Source organism: Typopeltis vanoorti, chromosome 3 (assembly GCF_054136105.1).
Source record: "Typopeltis vanoorti isolate ZY-2024b chromosome 3, IOZ_Tvanoo_1.0, whole genome shotgun sequence".
Classification (NCBI taxonomy): Eukaryota; Metazoa; Arthropoda; class Arachnida; order Uropygi; family Thelyphonidae; genus Typopeltis; species Typopeltis vanoorti.
Genome location: NC_143551.1, coordinates 99,368,466 through 99,385,444, shown reverse-complemented (window position 1 = coordinate 99,385,444; position 16,979 = coordinate 99,368,466). Strand labels below are relative to the sequence as shown.

Below are 16,979 nucleotides of genomic sequence, written 5' to 3'. Positions count from 1 at the left end.
TTAACTATTACTCTACCAAACTTGCATCATCAGTAAACAGCTGAATATTATTATTATTATTAAGAGAGACCTCTAGAGAGTCAGAGACTCATCCAAGGAGGCCACATACTGCATGCACCAGCTATCATACTTATTCTTGAATTCATCAGCAAATGGTATGTTGCCTGTCAAATCCTTCCCAAAATATCATTAATGTACAGAATGAATAACAGTGGACCAAGGACTGATCCTTATGGTACGCCATTAGTTACCTTAAATCTTGCATCCCACATCCCCCGTATACCACTTTTTGATATCTATCAGTTAGCCATCCTCTTAACTGTGCTAACATTTTATAATCTAAATCCATATTCTCCACTTTATGCAAGTCTACCATGCTGTATTCTGTCAAAAGCCTTAGCAAAATCCAAAAGTATCATGGCGTATCCATTCTACTTGTCTAGTTCAATGGTAACATTGATATAGAATGTGAGCAAGTTGCTAAAACATGACCTTCCCTTAGTAAATCCATGCTGTTCATTGCAAAGTAGAGATTCACTATCAATCCATTTCTGAATGCAAGCCCTAACCAATTTTTCAAAAATCTTCACCATCAATGCTGAGATGCTAATTGGTCGATAGTTGGATACATCAGTCTTCACACCACCCTTGTGCAATGGAATTACCTTACATTCTTTTCATTCCTATGGAATCTTCCCTGTTCTGAGACTCATTATATGGCCTGGTCAAAGGAATAGTCAGTTCAGCTGAACACTCTTTTAGCACCTGTACTGATATCACATTAGTCCCTATTAATTCTATTCTTATTCAATAATTGAATAAGAATTCAGAACTGAATATCTCCTGTCAAATTACTTATTATCATGGTAAGTATCTGCAGGATTTCCGTTCAGTAGTTCCATGTCCTAAACCATTACTAACACCATGTTTAAATATAAAAGTGTGCATATCACGATATTTTTGGTATATTATCTCACATTCGTTCAGTATACAAAAGAATAGAGGTGGGAAAGGGGGGTGTTGGAATTTGAAACAGGAAATGATCAACAGTTTGTTTTCAGAAGGATAAAAATAAGCACCACAATGAAAAAAAAAAAATGTACAAAATTTTTAAAAAGAATTCAGCAGCTAACGAAAGTCATAAAGAAAGCCACAGAAGTCATTCCATTTGGCACCGCTGTAATTCTGAAGACCATAAAGTTGAGAATGGCTGGGTTAATGAATTCCACGGTAAAGGAAACCTAGATGGGGTTATGGTTTGGGTTATCATAAGGAGAGCTGACATCTACAGTTTATTTGGAAGGAAAGTTGGTTAAGAAAATATCAAAGGTTAAAAAATATAAAACTTATTGATAAACTGATCATAGGTATTTAATTCATACGTATATTTGTACAATATTGCCTATCGGGTTCGCTAGTAACTGACTAGCTTTCTCAAGGCTTGCACAGTGCAAAAAAGGTTTAAGAATACAAAAAACATTAGTACCTGTTAGGTAGTTAAGGTAACACATTCGCGTGACATGTCTGTATGAATTGTGACTTTCTACTAAGTATCATGAACATGTGTTACATGCAAACGCGTAATATGATTATTCCCATACTGTAGTTCTGTTGAACTGAGAGAGTTAGATTTTTCCAAGTACCGTTCAATATGGCCCTTTGATTTCTGTTTAGGTTGCTGCTTGTACGTAGCACTACTGCTGCTTCTTTGAATAATTGATGTCTGTAATCATTATCTACGTAGGGCATAGAGCTGTTATCTCAGTCTATAGTGTGGTTCGAAGTTGAAAAGTGATGTGCTAAATCGGAGGTGATCGTTCTGTTATGATTTACATTGCCAACATGATCTTTCTGTCTTATTTCCAGGCTTCTCGAAGTTTGTCCAATGTCGGAAAGACTGCATGTGCATGGAATATTATACACACCTGGATATTTATAAAATGGAACACTGTCCTCAGGAGATCTTAGAACCTGTCTGATGCTAGTAGTAAGTTTAAATACAAACCTCATGTTATGGGCTTTTAACAATCTCGCAATTTTGGTGGAAATTGAACTCATAAAGGGGATGACTGCTGCTGAAATTTGCTGGGAGACTGTTCTTTCTTGTTGGTTATCATTTGTATAGAAATTTGTTGATGATGTTTCGAGGATAACCATTTTGCGATAGTGTTATAGCGATTTGGGACAGTTCTGTCTGAACTTCTTCATTGTTGGAAATAAAGTTTCTGACTCGATTTTTCAACATGTGGATGATGCTCTGTTCGTGTGACCTATGATGGTTTGAAGAGTAATGTAGATATCGTTCAGTGGCCGTAGATTTTTTGTAAATGGACAGTTTGAAATTGTTACCTTGTCTTTTAACTAGCATGTCCAAGAAGTGTAGTTGTTCGTTGTTTTCTACTTCTAGAGTAAATTTAATTTTATTGTGGAGTGAGTTGATTCTATTGACAAAGATATGTAGGTTTTCCATGTTGTCCTGCCATATGATGAAGATATCATCCACATATCTCCACCATATATGCAAGGTTTAGGAGTAATGTTGGTGAAGATTTCATTTTCAAATTTCTCCATGAAAAGGTCTGCCCATGGCTAGGCCTTCTAATTGTTGTATATCTTGTTAACTTTGAAGAAATTTGATTGTAGGCAGTTCTTGAACATCTTTGTAATATCAGCAGGAAAGAGATCTTTGATAATGTTCATGACTTCTTCTATTGTAACATTTGTGAATAAGGATGCTACGTCTAGACCGGCCATTATGTCTATTTGTGTTATCTTCACATTTTTGAGTTTGTCAATTGTTGAGAATTCTTTATGTAGAATTCTGTTTGTCTGATTTTTCCCTTAAGTAAGTTAGCTAGGTGCTTAGCTAAAAGGTAAGTGGGGGAGGACCTGTCATCCACAATTGGACGAAGTGGCACTTCTTCCTTATGTACTTTAGGCGCCCGATACAGTCCAGGAGTAATGGGATGCGAGGATTTAAGCTTTCTTTTTAGTTCTTCAGGCCAAGTATTCATACTGTGGATCAGAAAGTTTGTCTCATTATGGTTCTTCATGTTAGGATCTTTGTTGAGAATTTTGTACGTGGAACTGCCTGATAGTAAGTCATTTATCTTCTTGAAATAGTCTTTTGAGTTTAGGATCACGGCGGCATTCCCCTTGTCCGTTTTAGTTACTATTATTTCTTTGTTCTTCCTCAAGTTCCGAATAGCTTTCCTATCATATGGAGTGGTATTAAGTTTTGGTTGTTTTGCTGTTGCTAGGATAATTGTGCTTTGGAATCTAATATCGTTGGCTACAGCTTGTGGTAGCAGGTAGAGACTTATTTCAATTCCACACATAAAGTCCATTTTAGGAATGTAATTTGGAGTGATTGAAAAGTTAAAACCTTTCTTTAGGATATCTGATTCATGTTTGGAAAGGTGGTGATTCGACATGTTGAAAATCACTTTGTTATCTGGGAGGTGTTTGTGTCTGCTATTTTTCCTTATAAAGTTCTTCAAATTTTCTAATTTGTTTGACTTTATTTAACCGGAAAGTTTTTTCGTAGCTCTGTTCTATCATGTGGTCTATATTATTCCAGGTTGTGTAATCTAGACTATTAGAAATGTCATCAAAATAGTTGCGGCAATTAACATCACTTATATTCAATTTGTACCTGATGTGTTGGATTCTTTCTCTGAGTAGTGCCAATGAAGTCCTTTCATAAATTCTTTTGGCTTGTATGGATTGAATATGTTCTTTGATGATAAGGAATTTAGAGATGACAGAGAAATTTCATCATATGGCAGGACAACATGGAAAAACCTACATATGTTTATCAATAGAATCAACTCACTCCACAATAAAATCAAATTTACTCTAGAAGTAGAAAACAATGAACAACTACACTTCTTGGACATACTAGTTAAATGACAAGGTAACAATTTCAAACTGTCCATTTACAAAAAATCTACGGCCACTGGACGATATCTACATTACTCTTCAAACCATCATAGGTCACATAAACAGAGCATCATCCACATGTTGAGAAATCGAGTCAGAAACTTTATTTCCGACAATGAAGAAGTTCAGACAGAACTGTCCCAAATCGCTATAACACTATCGCAAAATGATTATCCTCGAAACATCATCAACAAATTTCTATACAAACGATAACCAACAAGAAAGAACAGTCTCCCAGCAAATTTCAACAGCAGTCATCCCCTTTATGAGTTCAATTTCCACCAAAATTGCGAGATTGTTAAAAGCCCATAACATGAGGTTTGTATTTAAACTTACTACTAGCATCAGACAGGTTCTAAGATCTCCTGAGGACAGTGTTCCATTTTATAAATATCCAAGTGTGTATAATATTCCATGCACGTGCAGTCTTTCCTACATTGGACAAACTTCGAGAAGCCTGGAAATAAGACAGAAAGATCATGTTGGCAATGTAAATCATAACAGAACGATCACCTCCGATTTAGCACATCACTTTTCAACTTCGAACCACACTATAGACTGAGATAACAGCTCTATGCCCTACGTAGATAATGATTACAGACATCAATTATTCAAAGAAGCAGCAGTAGTGCTACGTACAAGCAGCAACCTAAACAGAAATCAAAGGGCCATATTGAACGGTACTTGGAAAAATCTAACTCTCTCAGTTCAACAGAACTACAGTATGGGAATAATCATATTACGCGTTTGCATGTAACACATGTTCATGATACTTAGTAGAAAGTCACAATTCATACAGACATGTCACGCGAATGTGTTACCTTAACTACCTAACAGGTACTAATGTTTTTTGTATTCTTAAACCTTTTTTTGCATTTACCATTTTTTTGTACTGTACAAGCCTGGAGAAAGCTAGAAAGAAGCCTACCGGTTTCACTACAGTTACTAGTGAAACCGGTAGGCAATATTGTATGAACATATGCATGAATGTTCGTACAATACGTAGAATTAAATATCTATAGTCAGTTTATCAATAAGTCTTATATTTTTTTTAACATTTTAAGACCAAAAATATGTATAATTTAAAAATATCAAAGGTGTTGGAAGGGTGATGAGAATGTAGTATTCTGGTGGGTAGATGGACTATTTGTGTTACATCAATGCTAATGGGAATTTTTTTGATGAGTTTAATTAGAGAAGGGAACTAATTTCATTTTTGAAAATGGAAGTCCTTAAGGATTGCAGAAAAATCAAGCTTTAGGGTAGATAATCTAAGAGGTTGGAGTACAGTAAAACCCCAAAGTTACACGGTAGGTGGGACCAACAAAAAGCACGTAAGTCGAATTTGCGTAACTCTGGGTATAATTTTGCATGTAATTTATATATACAAACATACAACTGGGACCAAAGGTTTACAAAAACACCTATATTTTTTAAGAAATATAATTGTAGTTTAAAGAAAGTTATTTCAATGTCGATGGTTTCATAAAATTTAATAGATTCATCTGATGGCATAATGTCTTTTTCTTTTCACGCAAAATTTCTTCATAGCAAGCTAATGATTTTTTTATTCCTTGCCTTGTGGCTACAATTCATTCTTCGTTAGAATCTATGTCCTCCAAAATCTGTAAACCTTTCTTTTATGATTGTTCTTACTGTAGATTCCTGTAGATCGAACTTCTTTGCTAGCTCACAAATTTTCATTCTGCCTTAAAAATTCTTAATAATGTTGAGTTTTGTTTCAAAAGTCAGTGTTTTTCTTTTCTTGCTAGCAGTAGAAGAATTGGACTTGCTTCTTTTGGATGACATTATTTTTTCTGTGATAAAATTTTTATCAAGAACATAACATTAAACAATCACAAGGTTCTTGTTGAGAGGTTTGTACGCTGGTTAAACATGAAAACTAATATTTAAGGAATTGACAGCATATACTAGAAATATAAATTAAATAAACTTTAATATATACTTTCCGATATTTCGGGAAACATCACGTTGCCATCTTCTTGGGAACTTAATAGAAAGACACGTGCACACAAGTACTACATAACAGCAAATGAGAACTGAAGCTAGGAAGCTAACGTTTTCCTAAAGTCCTGATGGTGCCCCCTGGCGGGCTATATTGGTGGTTCTTGGCCTTTGGGCTGAAGTTCTTCTGATAAATGTTTCCCAAATTTGGGGCAGTCTCATGCATCCAAATTTGTTGAGGTTTGGCATGTTCCTAAGGGCTGAGGCTGATTCCTGATTCAAGTATGAAAGACTATTCATGTTCCTAAGGGCTGAGGCTGATTCCTGATTCAAGTATGAAAGACTATTCATGGAATCAGCCTCAGCCCTTAGGAACATGCCAAACCTCAACAAATTTGGATGCATGAGACTGCCCCAAATTTGGGAAACATTTATCAGAAGAACTTCAGCCCAAAGGCCAAGAACCACCAATATAGCCTGCCAGGGGGCACCATCAGGACTTTAGGAAAACGTTAGCTTCCTAGCTTCAGTTCTCATTTGCTGTTATGTAGTACTTGTGTGCATGTGTCTTTGTATTAAGTTCCCAAGAAGATGGCAACGTGACGTTTGCCGAAATATCGGAAAGTATATATTAAAGTTTATTTAATTTATATTTCTAGTATACGCTGTCAATTCCTTAAATATTAGTTTTCAATCACAAGGTTGTAGACTATAAAAATTGTGTATGAATGGAGACCGCGCAAAACACATTAGTGCTTGTTCACAGCATGTGCGACATTGGCGAATGTGGCCAGCGCCTGAAAGATATGACTAGTGGTGAGGTATGAAGCGGGGTGGGAATATGTACATATAAGAAACCGCATAACTCCAGATTCGGGTAAGTCGGGGTATGACTGTATAACAAAGTACTGCAAAGAAATTTTGAGGCAAAGCAGATCAAACAGGAGAGACTCTAAAATTAGTTTTCTCAGTTACAGGATCTTAGATCTGATGAATGCACAAGTTTCACCCTTGTGATAGAAGGAAATGTGTGAGTATTGTTTGGACAGGGGTCATCAGCTGAGACTAAATTAGGAATAAGAGGAGAACTTCCATACATCCTATACAGAAACCCCCAGAAACTTGGGGTTTCTGACCCAGTGTCCAATCTCACTGTCCATTACTAGGTATTCGAATATTTGAATGCAGGAATAAGAAGGATGGTCTGCAGTTTGGGACTGACCAAACTGACTGTATTCTAAATTGGGTGAAACTACATGTACATTATGATGTTACAATATAATTAGATATTATATCTGATAATGCATTGCCATTTAGACAAGTTCCCCCCCCCTGATTTTCCTCAGGGAATCAAGGCAAATACTAAAAAACAGCAGCTAGAACGAGGTCAGCAACCTTTTTTTTATTAAATCAAAAGAGCCACTTTTGATTTAATAAATAAATAATCCAAAGAGTGGCACCTCAGCTGAAGGGGCAGGTGTTAAGAAATAGGATAGAGAGGGAAGGTGCTTTATTAAAAGAATTTTTTTTTCAAAATATTATTTATTAATATTGAACAAAATGTAACAAACATCCAATTAGATATGAATTAATGTGACTTTTGCTGCTGAACTTTTTGAATGAGTCTCTCAACATCAGGTGAGTATGCCGTAATCTTCATTTCTAAACATGATGAGAGACTTGCATTGTTCTGACCTCTCTTGATGAGTCCCTGAAGGTCTCTCTTAATAACAATAATAAAAGGCACTAAAACAAGAGTGCCCCTTATAGGAGTGCTTACCAATTTTTCCAAAATCTTAACAACTACAGAATATAAACTTGCCATTAATTTGATACCTCCATTCTACCACCACTCTTATGCAACTGCCAATTGGACTATGATTTATTTTTAATATTGTTCATGTTTGAAAATATTTGCTCAAAGAAATATGCTGAACCAAAAACAGAAGTTCAAATGCAAATATTTTAAATTTATATACATGTCCAGTCAATCTACCCCATACATGAATATTATTTTGTTCCTGTTTTCAACTATTTTATGCCTGCCACTACTGCAACTATTAACCTTCGACACCTTGCAATATGTGTGTGTGCTCTTCTCACGATGCACAGGCAAACTAATTTTGAGATGTGTTTGTGGTATGCACTTGTTGCACATATAGGCTGAAAGTTAAAGAACTGCGGTTACATGTTCAAAGAGTTGCATGTTGCTGACTCCTGTACTGGAACAATGTCAACCTCACAGAAATGATGGGATTAAAAATGGGAGATGACCCTGGAGAAGGCACAGTGGCATATATAACAACAACGATATCAGGACTGAGAAATTTTATTTATGGGGATAGACAGAGCATATAACTGGCACAGTTTGTAGATAGAAATGAAGGGGTGACAGAATTAAGAGATCCAAGCTGTTGGGAGGAATTTATCCAATTGACAATGGAGAGAATTTTTGTATAGTAGGATAAGGGGAAGGAAGAACAAGGAACCACTTCTGAAAGTTGCAAAAAAAGAAATAGTGAGTACATGGAGGAGAAGTAGCTTTTTTGCATAGAGAGTGGTTAAATTCTGGAATGTATTACCTGAAACAGTCAGAATGCAGACAGTATAAATGAGCTTAAAGAATGATGGATCTCTTGTGATGAGTTTTCTGACTTCATGGAAGTCCTGAGTAATAATAATAATATTTAAACTATGTAAGTTTGAATGCTGAATATACTTAAGCATAGTTAAAATTTCAGTAACAGTTTAAAAAATTCTAATGAATCACTGAGACCATAATAATAGAATAATTAAGGACTTTATACTAGTTTAAAGGCTGATAGCTGTAGTTTGGATAGATTATCATGCAAAATGGAGAATTAATTATATGTACCTTGCCTTATTTCAACATATGTGCTCATTTTTTCAATGTAAATGTAAGAGAATAATAGATGCTGATGCAAATGAAATATATGTAAGAATTTTGAAACAAAATGTTTTGGGAATATTACAAAAGTATAACATCCTTACCATAAGCATATCATTGAAAAGAAACACTTCTCTTTGATGAACACCAGGTCTCTCTTTTTTATTTACATCATATACTTCATAGAGACGACAGTAACATACTAACCGTCTGTGAGGTAGAGCAAGATTCTACAAAAAAATAAATCAAGTAAGAGAAAGTTTATGTATTTTGCTGATGGCATTAACTTCACAACATAAGACAATTTATGTTCAGAAATTTCTAACAATGAAATTATATAAAAAATTACTATTCTTACATAATTTTGAAATTTTAGATAAAAGCAAATAAAAAGTCTATTTTGAAGATGGATTAAAAAAAAATTTTTTTTTTTTAATCCATCTAATTGTAGAAAAAGTCCTCTACAATTGTTTTCACAACAGTAAAAGTCTTCTGGTAAGTAGGACATTTTATATAATATTTCCATTATAACTAGTAAGTCTGATTTTAAAAGCCTTATTTTTTGAATAACTAGAGAATTTGGTTTAAATATTAATATGATACAAGGTCAGCATTCTTAAATGATTATCATCATCAAATTCTTGATATGTACCCTTAGTGGGTGTACAAGATCATTATAATAGTACTACATGAAAAAGTTACACCATTACTAACTTCCAATCAACAATTTTTCCTCCAAATAATCTGTTATCTTTCAAGTTTCCAATATTATCAGATCTTATGTTTCTGTCTTTCAAGGCTATTTTTACTGTATCAGTCCATCTACATCTTGGTCTTCCTCTGGGTCTTTTCCCCTGCCAACCTGGTAAAGAATATTTGTTTTGCCAACTTTCCTCTCCCATTCTATTTAAGTGACCATACCACCTGAGATTAGCTCTACTAACACATTCCTGAATGTTAACAATGGCAAGTTCTTTCCTAATATCCTCATTTTTAATTTGATACTGCCACTGATGCCATCTGTTCACTCTCCTAATGTTTCTCAGAACTCTGATATCTGTGGTCTCCAGTCCTTGATCAAGCGTTTTTTTTTATTATTCTATTTTATTTCTTTTTTTAATTTATAACTGAAAAATTATTATAACTGTAAAATAAAAATAATAAAAAAAAAAAACTGGTGTTGCCAGCATTTTGTTGGTGAATGAGTTGAATTAAAGAAATAGTAGTAGTACAATAAATATTGTGTGAACAATGGTCAGTATAGGCATTGCATAATGAGAATTTGATTTAATGGAGATGCCTGAGAAAATAATAATTATTATTATTATTGCTATCCTAAGACCCCCCCCCCCCATACAGTCAAAGACTCATCTAGGAGGTCCTTTTGTCATATGTCATACACAGCTCATCATGCCGAGCCTTCAAATTCTCTGCAGACACCACCCTCTCAGGCAAGGCATTCCAATCATTCACAACTATGCATGCAAAAAACCTTCTTCTCACTCCCCTGCTCACACCTTCCAGGGATGACCTCTGGTTCTCCCCTGATCTCCTGCCATTTTCTGTAAAACCTCTTCAACACTGATCCTATAACAACCCCTTACTAACTTGTAAGGGGTTGTTATAGGAACACTGATGGAACTGAGACATTGCTCACATACAGAACTTGCTGGTATCTTTAAGAAAGCCTATCTTCAATTCATCTAATCAATCTATTATATAATCCCTCTTCTGCAGCTTCACCAAAATCAAATGTTTCTATCATATCACCCCTCTTCCTCCTATCCACTAGACTCTGTAAATTGCATCTTTTCAACCTTTCTTCATATTAGACATTCCAAGATCAGAAACTACTTTAGTCAGTCACTTCTGAACCCTTTCCAACATCTCTTCATCCTTTTGAAAACCAGGTGACCAAATGTGTGCACAGTAGTCCATGTATGGCCTAATCAGAGCCTTATACAATGAAACAAGAATCTCCTTACTTCTATAAGTCAGTGTCCTCCTCATCATTCCCAAAATTTGTTGTGTTGTCCTCACAATTTTGGCAGTGTGTCCCATAAATTTCAGATTCTTATCCACTATCACCCCAAAATCTCTTATTTCCTCCTCCATCAATATATTCCCACCAAGATTAAATTCTACATCCCATCTTTGTTTCCCAATAATAATAAAATACAAAAGTTGCCATCTGGTTTTGTTATATATGGGAACATGTTGTAACTACATATTGTTTAGCATGTAGTTGAAGTATTTAAAACTAGTTTCATCGCTCATCCTGTAAAGTAACACCAATAAGTGTCGAAAAACACATAAACATCAGTGGAGAATTATTTGAAGTTTTGAGATGATGTGACAGTGATGATCTTCAGTGTCTTTTATTATTATTATTATTATTATTTTAGTAACCTCCATGGAGTCAACAGACTCATCATGGGAGGCCTACTCAACCAGCAGTCTATGTTGTCTATGATGATGAACTTTGAAGTTTACACTCAGTGCATTCACAAAGCACTCCACTCACCAACTCTCCATGTAAAAAATCTACTCCTCATACCTCTCTTCACCACATCTTTGTACAACTTCCAGGAATGGCCTCTTATTCTTCTAAGCTTACTGCCCACTCTTTTTATAATTCCTTCTGTATTAATCTGGTAGAATTCCTTAACTAACTTGAAGGTCTCTATCATATCTCCTCTTTACCTCCAATCCACCAAACTCTGTAATCTATATTCCCTCAACTGCTCTATATAACAAATACTCCAGAGTCCATCTGTGGTTGGACAATGCATTATATAGAGGAACCACTACCTCCTTATCTCTACATGTTAATGTACTCTTCATCATAGAAACAATATCATATACAGTCTTTGCAACACTTGCAATGTGCCCTCAGAACTTTAGCTAACTGTCTACCATCACCCCCAAGATCCCAAATGTCATTCACTTCATGAAGTATAGCTACACCAATACAGTAAGTAGTCTTATATCTCTGTACCCCATTTATTAATATTAAAACTATAATCCAACTTATCTGTCCAAGCTAAAAGTCTATTCAAATCTTCCTGTCGAGAATTAACATCAGTAATACTCCTAATAATTCTACCCAACTTTGCATCATCAACAAACATTTGAAGATCCCCAGTCAATCCACATGAAATATCATTGCCAAATAAGTTAAACAGTAGGGGCTCAAGAACAGAACCCTGAGCCATGCCACTGATCACCTTCATTTTCTGAGACATTGCTCCATCATACAGAACTTGCTGGTATCTTTAAGAAAGCCTATCTTCAATTCATCTATTATATAATCCTATCTTCTGCAGCTTCACCACTCTGTCATGTGGTAATCTAATAAAATGCCTTTGCAAAGTCCAAGAAAATCATCCTCCTTATCCAATATATGAATCTTCCTTATCCAATGCATTCATCATCTTATCATAAATGTAAGCACATTGCTAAAGCAAGAGCTGTCCTTCACAAACTCATGCTAACCATCATAGAAAATCTTATGTCCATCAGCCCAGTCCTGTATTCTATTTCTAACCAATGTCTTTAATACCTTGACCACAACTGCAGATATACAGACTGGTCTATAATTGGAAACTTCTGTTCTAGAACAACGGTTGTAGAAAAGTACTATTTTGCCTTCTTTCCACTCCTTAATAACCTTCCCCACTGTAAGACTTTCATTAAATAACCAAAGATCAAGGGCATAACTAACTCTTTTGCACATTCTTTAAAAATATGTGGTGATATGTCATACATTCTCACATTCTTCTTAGCATCTAATCAAAGCAACACTTGCTACACCTCTGATTCTTTCACCTTTAATGCTCCTAATTTTTGCCTCCCTTCTACATGTTGCACAGCATCATCATACTACTATGATATATACTGATGAAGCATTCATTAAATAATCCCAGTATACCATTTGCTATATCACTTGCTCTGCTACCATAACTATTCACCAGCGTCATCCTACCATAATTATTTTCCCTCTTGCATATTCATATTCAAAAGGATAAAATCCTTTCCAAAAAAATTCACTTGGATTAGCTTTCACCTGACTAGCAAATCTCCTCTCATATCTCTTTTTTCTTTTTTAACCATGCTTGTCACTTTTCTGTCCTGCAGTTTATATTCTTCATGCATCTGTTCACTACAAGCACTTTTGTACCTCCTCCATAACAACTTCTTTTGTAACACTGCACACTTGCTTGATTTCATTGTTCATCTATCTCATTCCTACTCTATTCGTTTAACTCTTGGTATGCAGTTATGCACTGCTTGTGTTAGATACGTACTTCCTTATCATTTCCCATTTTTTGTATATAATTTATCAATCCAATGTACTGATGTTTGGTCTCCAGAAAAGACACTTATATTCAGTTAAATATTATTAATGTTACTTTAATAATATTTAACATAAAAAAATTCAATCTTCACACGAGTAGATAACTTTTTTCGTTCAGTGTGAGATCAGTATGCTTAATGAGGATATGAAGTGGTTTAAAAAAGTACTAGGTTTGGTCTCTACAGCAAAGAAACTGGATTATCTAATCCTTAGTTCATTAATGTTACTAAATGATACATTTAGTAACATGATAGCTGTACAGTCTTTTGGGGATAGAACGGACATACACACATTATGTTGTTTCTTTATTGAAGTGATATGCATACATTTTGAATCCATTATGAGAAACTCATTCAACTGAAAAACTAGCCTATGCAAACTAATTTTTTAATAATTTAATATAATTAGAGGAGAGATAAATAAGTCTTTATTACTTACTGGTTTTTTACCTACAATAGTTTGCTGGACTTTGAAAACCTGAGTGACATGATCAGATCCTGGTTTAAATTCATTTGATTTTATCCTTTCATAAATACCAACCAACATACTCCTATCTAGATCATGTCCATCATCAATACCTGAAACAGAGTAATTCTATTATTTATCAAAATCAGGAAGAAGGAAAGGAATCTTATAAATCGACAAAATATTAATGAAATAAAATTTTCAGAATGGAAATGAAGATTGTTTTATGTTAAATTATATAAGCAGAACAAAGATTTCAAAATATGTTCTGTAGCAAAAAAAGTAGCAACATCAATTCCCTAATAAATACCCCCATGAGGTATATAGGAGTATTATGATATTACTGTCCGCACGGTTAGCCTAGTGGCTATGTGCTTCGCAACCATATGCCTGGGGAAGAAGTGTCCTAGGTTTGATTCCCGTCAACAATGCGAGGAGCTTAAGGATCTTCCTCAGCCATAGCCAAGTTAGCCGGTCTTGGGCACGGACAACAGTTTTTTCTGCCAATTTATCTGGGGTTTTTCATCCCGCAAGCAGGCAAACCGGTACAGTGAACACACGGATTACAGTCAGGAATACTGACCCAGCCATAGGTCTGATTCGTCAGCTATGCCGGTTCCGGAGCCTGGATAAAATTTGGGGGGACTGAGATGGTGCTGTACCTCCCCGTAAAGGGGACTCAAGGCCCTGTATCATCATATGATTATTATTATATTGCTACATGGAAAGTTTACAACAGTATTATTAATTTCTTATCAACAATTTTCCTCCAAATTAGTCTTATCTGGCAAGACTAATATTGTCAGATCTTAGAAGGCACTTCTAATTACATCACTCCAACTAGATCTTGGTCTTCTTTTGGGTTGTTTATTTTTTTATATCTGATCAAACACCTGCTGTGCTAACATGACTGCCTCTTTAACTTTGAGTTCACCATGGTTTTCTGATTTTTCTGTCCTTGCAGATAACTTTCCATGGCTCTCTGGCTGAATCAGTTAACATTTTCTTCAGAGAGTGTAATGCCTGAGTCTTCAAACATTTGATTCTTGTTTTCAAACTCTTTCATTTTTAATTGAATATTTGAGTCTGCAGTTCATCTGTGAAACCTGCTTGACTGATTTCTTAACATATTTTTATTTTCAGTATGATAACTCTTTTTATCCTTCTCAAAACTAAATGGCCTCTCTTCCTGTGTTAAATCCCCTGTGTGCTCTTGTATCCTGAACAGTGAAGATATCTCTATAAACAGTAACACGGTTAATAAGACTTTTCTTCTCTCTCTCTTTTTCTCTCCATATGAATTTGTTCATATTTTGTGTTGAAACATAGCATTAGTAATGACCTCCTAAACAGAAATCCTATAAGTACATAGCATTGTTCTCCCCCCCCCTCTAATGTTTTTGGGAACATTTCAATATGTCTGGTATGCTGCTTAGATCTCCAACAAGAGTAACTTTTCCTTTTTTATGTCATGTCTTTTCTAATGATTTGAAAAAAATAAAAAATAAAAATCTGCCCAATCCCTCATTTATTTTCATGATTATTTACATCATTCTACTTGAAACTATCTATCAAAGTTATCTTTGTGTATGGTATTATTGAATCAGTGTCCTCCTGGTCATTACTATCTGAATATAGCATTGTATATTTGCTATTTAGAAGAATCTTGCCTGTTTTTGCCTCTTTGTTTTGATAACACTAATTATGTCAATGTGGCACTTCTTTATTTCTTCTGCCAGTTCCACTTCTTTTTTTTTTAAAATGCTTTTCATGTTGATAGTTTCTGTCTTGAATTCTGCTAATGTTGAGTTTACTTTGTTGTAGTTTACTTTTCATTGTTCAACCTGTGGGTCTCTGATGAAAACAGCTGGGACTTAAACTGGGAAAATTTCATTGTGTTGTACCATCATTGTTATTTAATTTAAGTGAATACATAATACATTTTGGTTGGCTAAATTGTTAGCCCATCCTGGTTTGTTCAGTGTACCCTGAGTAAGTAAGAATTAGTGATTTTCTTAGAAAGCTATCTGGAATGCTCCTCCCAGTTATCTAGCTCTAACTCTTAGGCTACTAGTAAGAAAGTAAATAATTTATAAACAAAATATCATCCCATTAGCCCACATAAAAAAAAAAAAAAGTCTAGTGCATACCATGATATGATTTTCAACCAAGTATAAGATGTAATTTTGAAATTACATGAATTTTGCCATTGGATGTTGTGAGTGCAAGCAGTGTGAATGAATTCAAGAATAGGTATGATTCCTGGTGTGGTTAGTATGTAGCCTGCCTCGATGAGTCCATAACTCCCAGGAGGTCTCTTTTAATAATAATAATAAATAAGTTTCATTACCTGTGAAATTCCTTCGCTACTGCTTATTGAAAACTGAAGCGACTTAAAAACTATGTTGGGATTTCAGAACTACATCAGACCTCACAGAGAGGATTTAACGTCTCATTTCAATCTGAAAACCAGCTAATAGATAGTAATACTTGGGAACTTAAGGATAATGTTTTAGGCATTTTTACAGGTAAGTTTGCAAATAATCTTGCCAGATGCCCCTAAAAGGAGTAACAGTATATAAGACAGCACTAGTGAAGCTGCAATTTGTAGAGGAGTTGGATGAAATTATCTATGTACGCCCTCTGTCCAAAAAGAAACCGAACTTTTCGAAAATAGAAGAAACTATTGGCACCACTTGTATCTTTTTGTTGTTGAAAGCAGCAACCTTCATTAGTGCTATGTCAACTGTTTATGACATTTGCTTCATTAGAAGCAGAGTTATAGTGCCAAGAGTGGCAGTGTGTTTTCACGAACAGTCGGGAAAATGAGTTTGTTTCAAACAGAGAGCTGCGATTGACTTTTGTGTTAAACTTGGTAAAAGTTTAACCAAAACACATCAAATGCTTCAAAAAACATACGGTGATGAATGCTTATCAAGTTTACGAGTGGTTTAAGCGATTTCAAAGTGGTCGTGAGACGCTTGAGGATGATGAAAAGCCGGACCGTCCAAAAACTGGACTGAGTGAAGTTAACATCCAAAAAGTGCATGATTTCATCAAAGAAAACCCGAAATTGTCCGTGAAATTGATTGAAGATGAATTGGGGATTCCAAAATCAACTGTGCACAACATTTTGACCGAGAGTTTGGGCCTTTGTAAATTGAATTCGAATTGAACACTGCAAGGACCTCATTAAAACCACTCGTAAGGACTCAAACTTCCTTGAAACGATTGTTACTGGTGATGAAACATGATGTTTTGAGTATGAGCCTGAAACAAAGTGCCAGAGTGCTGAGTGGAGACCACCAGAAGAGGGACACTGAAAAAACGTCTCTTGGAGAA

General features: G+C 35.1%; 1 protein-coding gene across 11 annotated transcripts in view; it reads right to left on the bottom strand.

Annotated features, from left to right (window-relative positions):
* Window positions 1-16,979, bottom strand: part of LOC150108412 (IQ motif and SEC7 domain-containing protein 1-like) — a 627,659-nt gene that overhangs the window by 54,942 nt on the left and 555,738 nt on the right. For all 11 annotated transcript variants that reach the window (XM_090390759.1, XM_090390766.1, XM_090390762.1 and 8 more), the window contains 2 exons: window positions 13,611-13,750; window positions 8,920-9,045 (listed from right to left, as the gene is read on the bottom strand). In XM_090390759.1, the coding sequence (XP_090246885.1) occupies window positions 8,920-9,045; window positions 13,611-13,750 (266 nt within the window). The remainder of the gene's footprint in view (window positions 1-8,919; window positions 9,046-13,610; window positions 13,751-16,979) is intronic.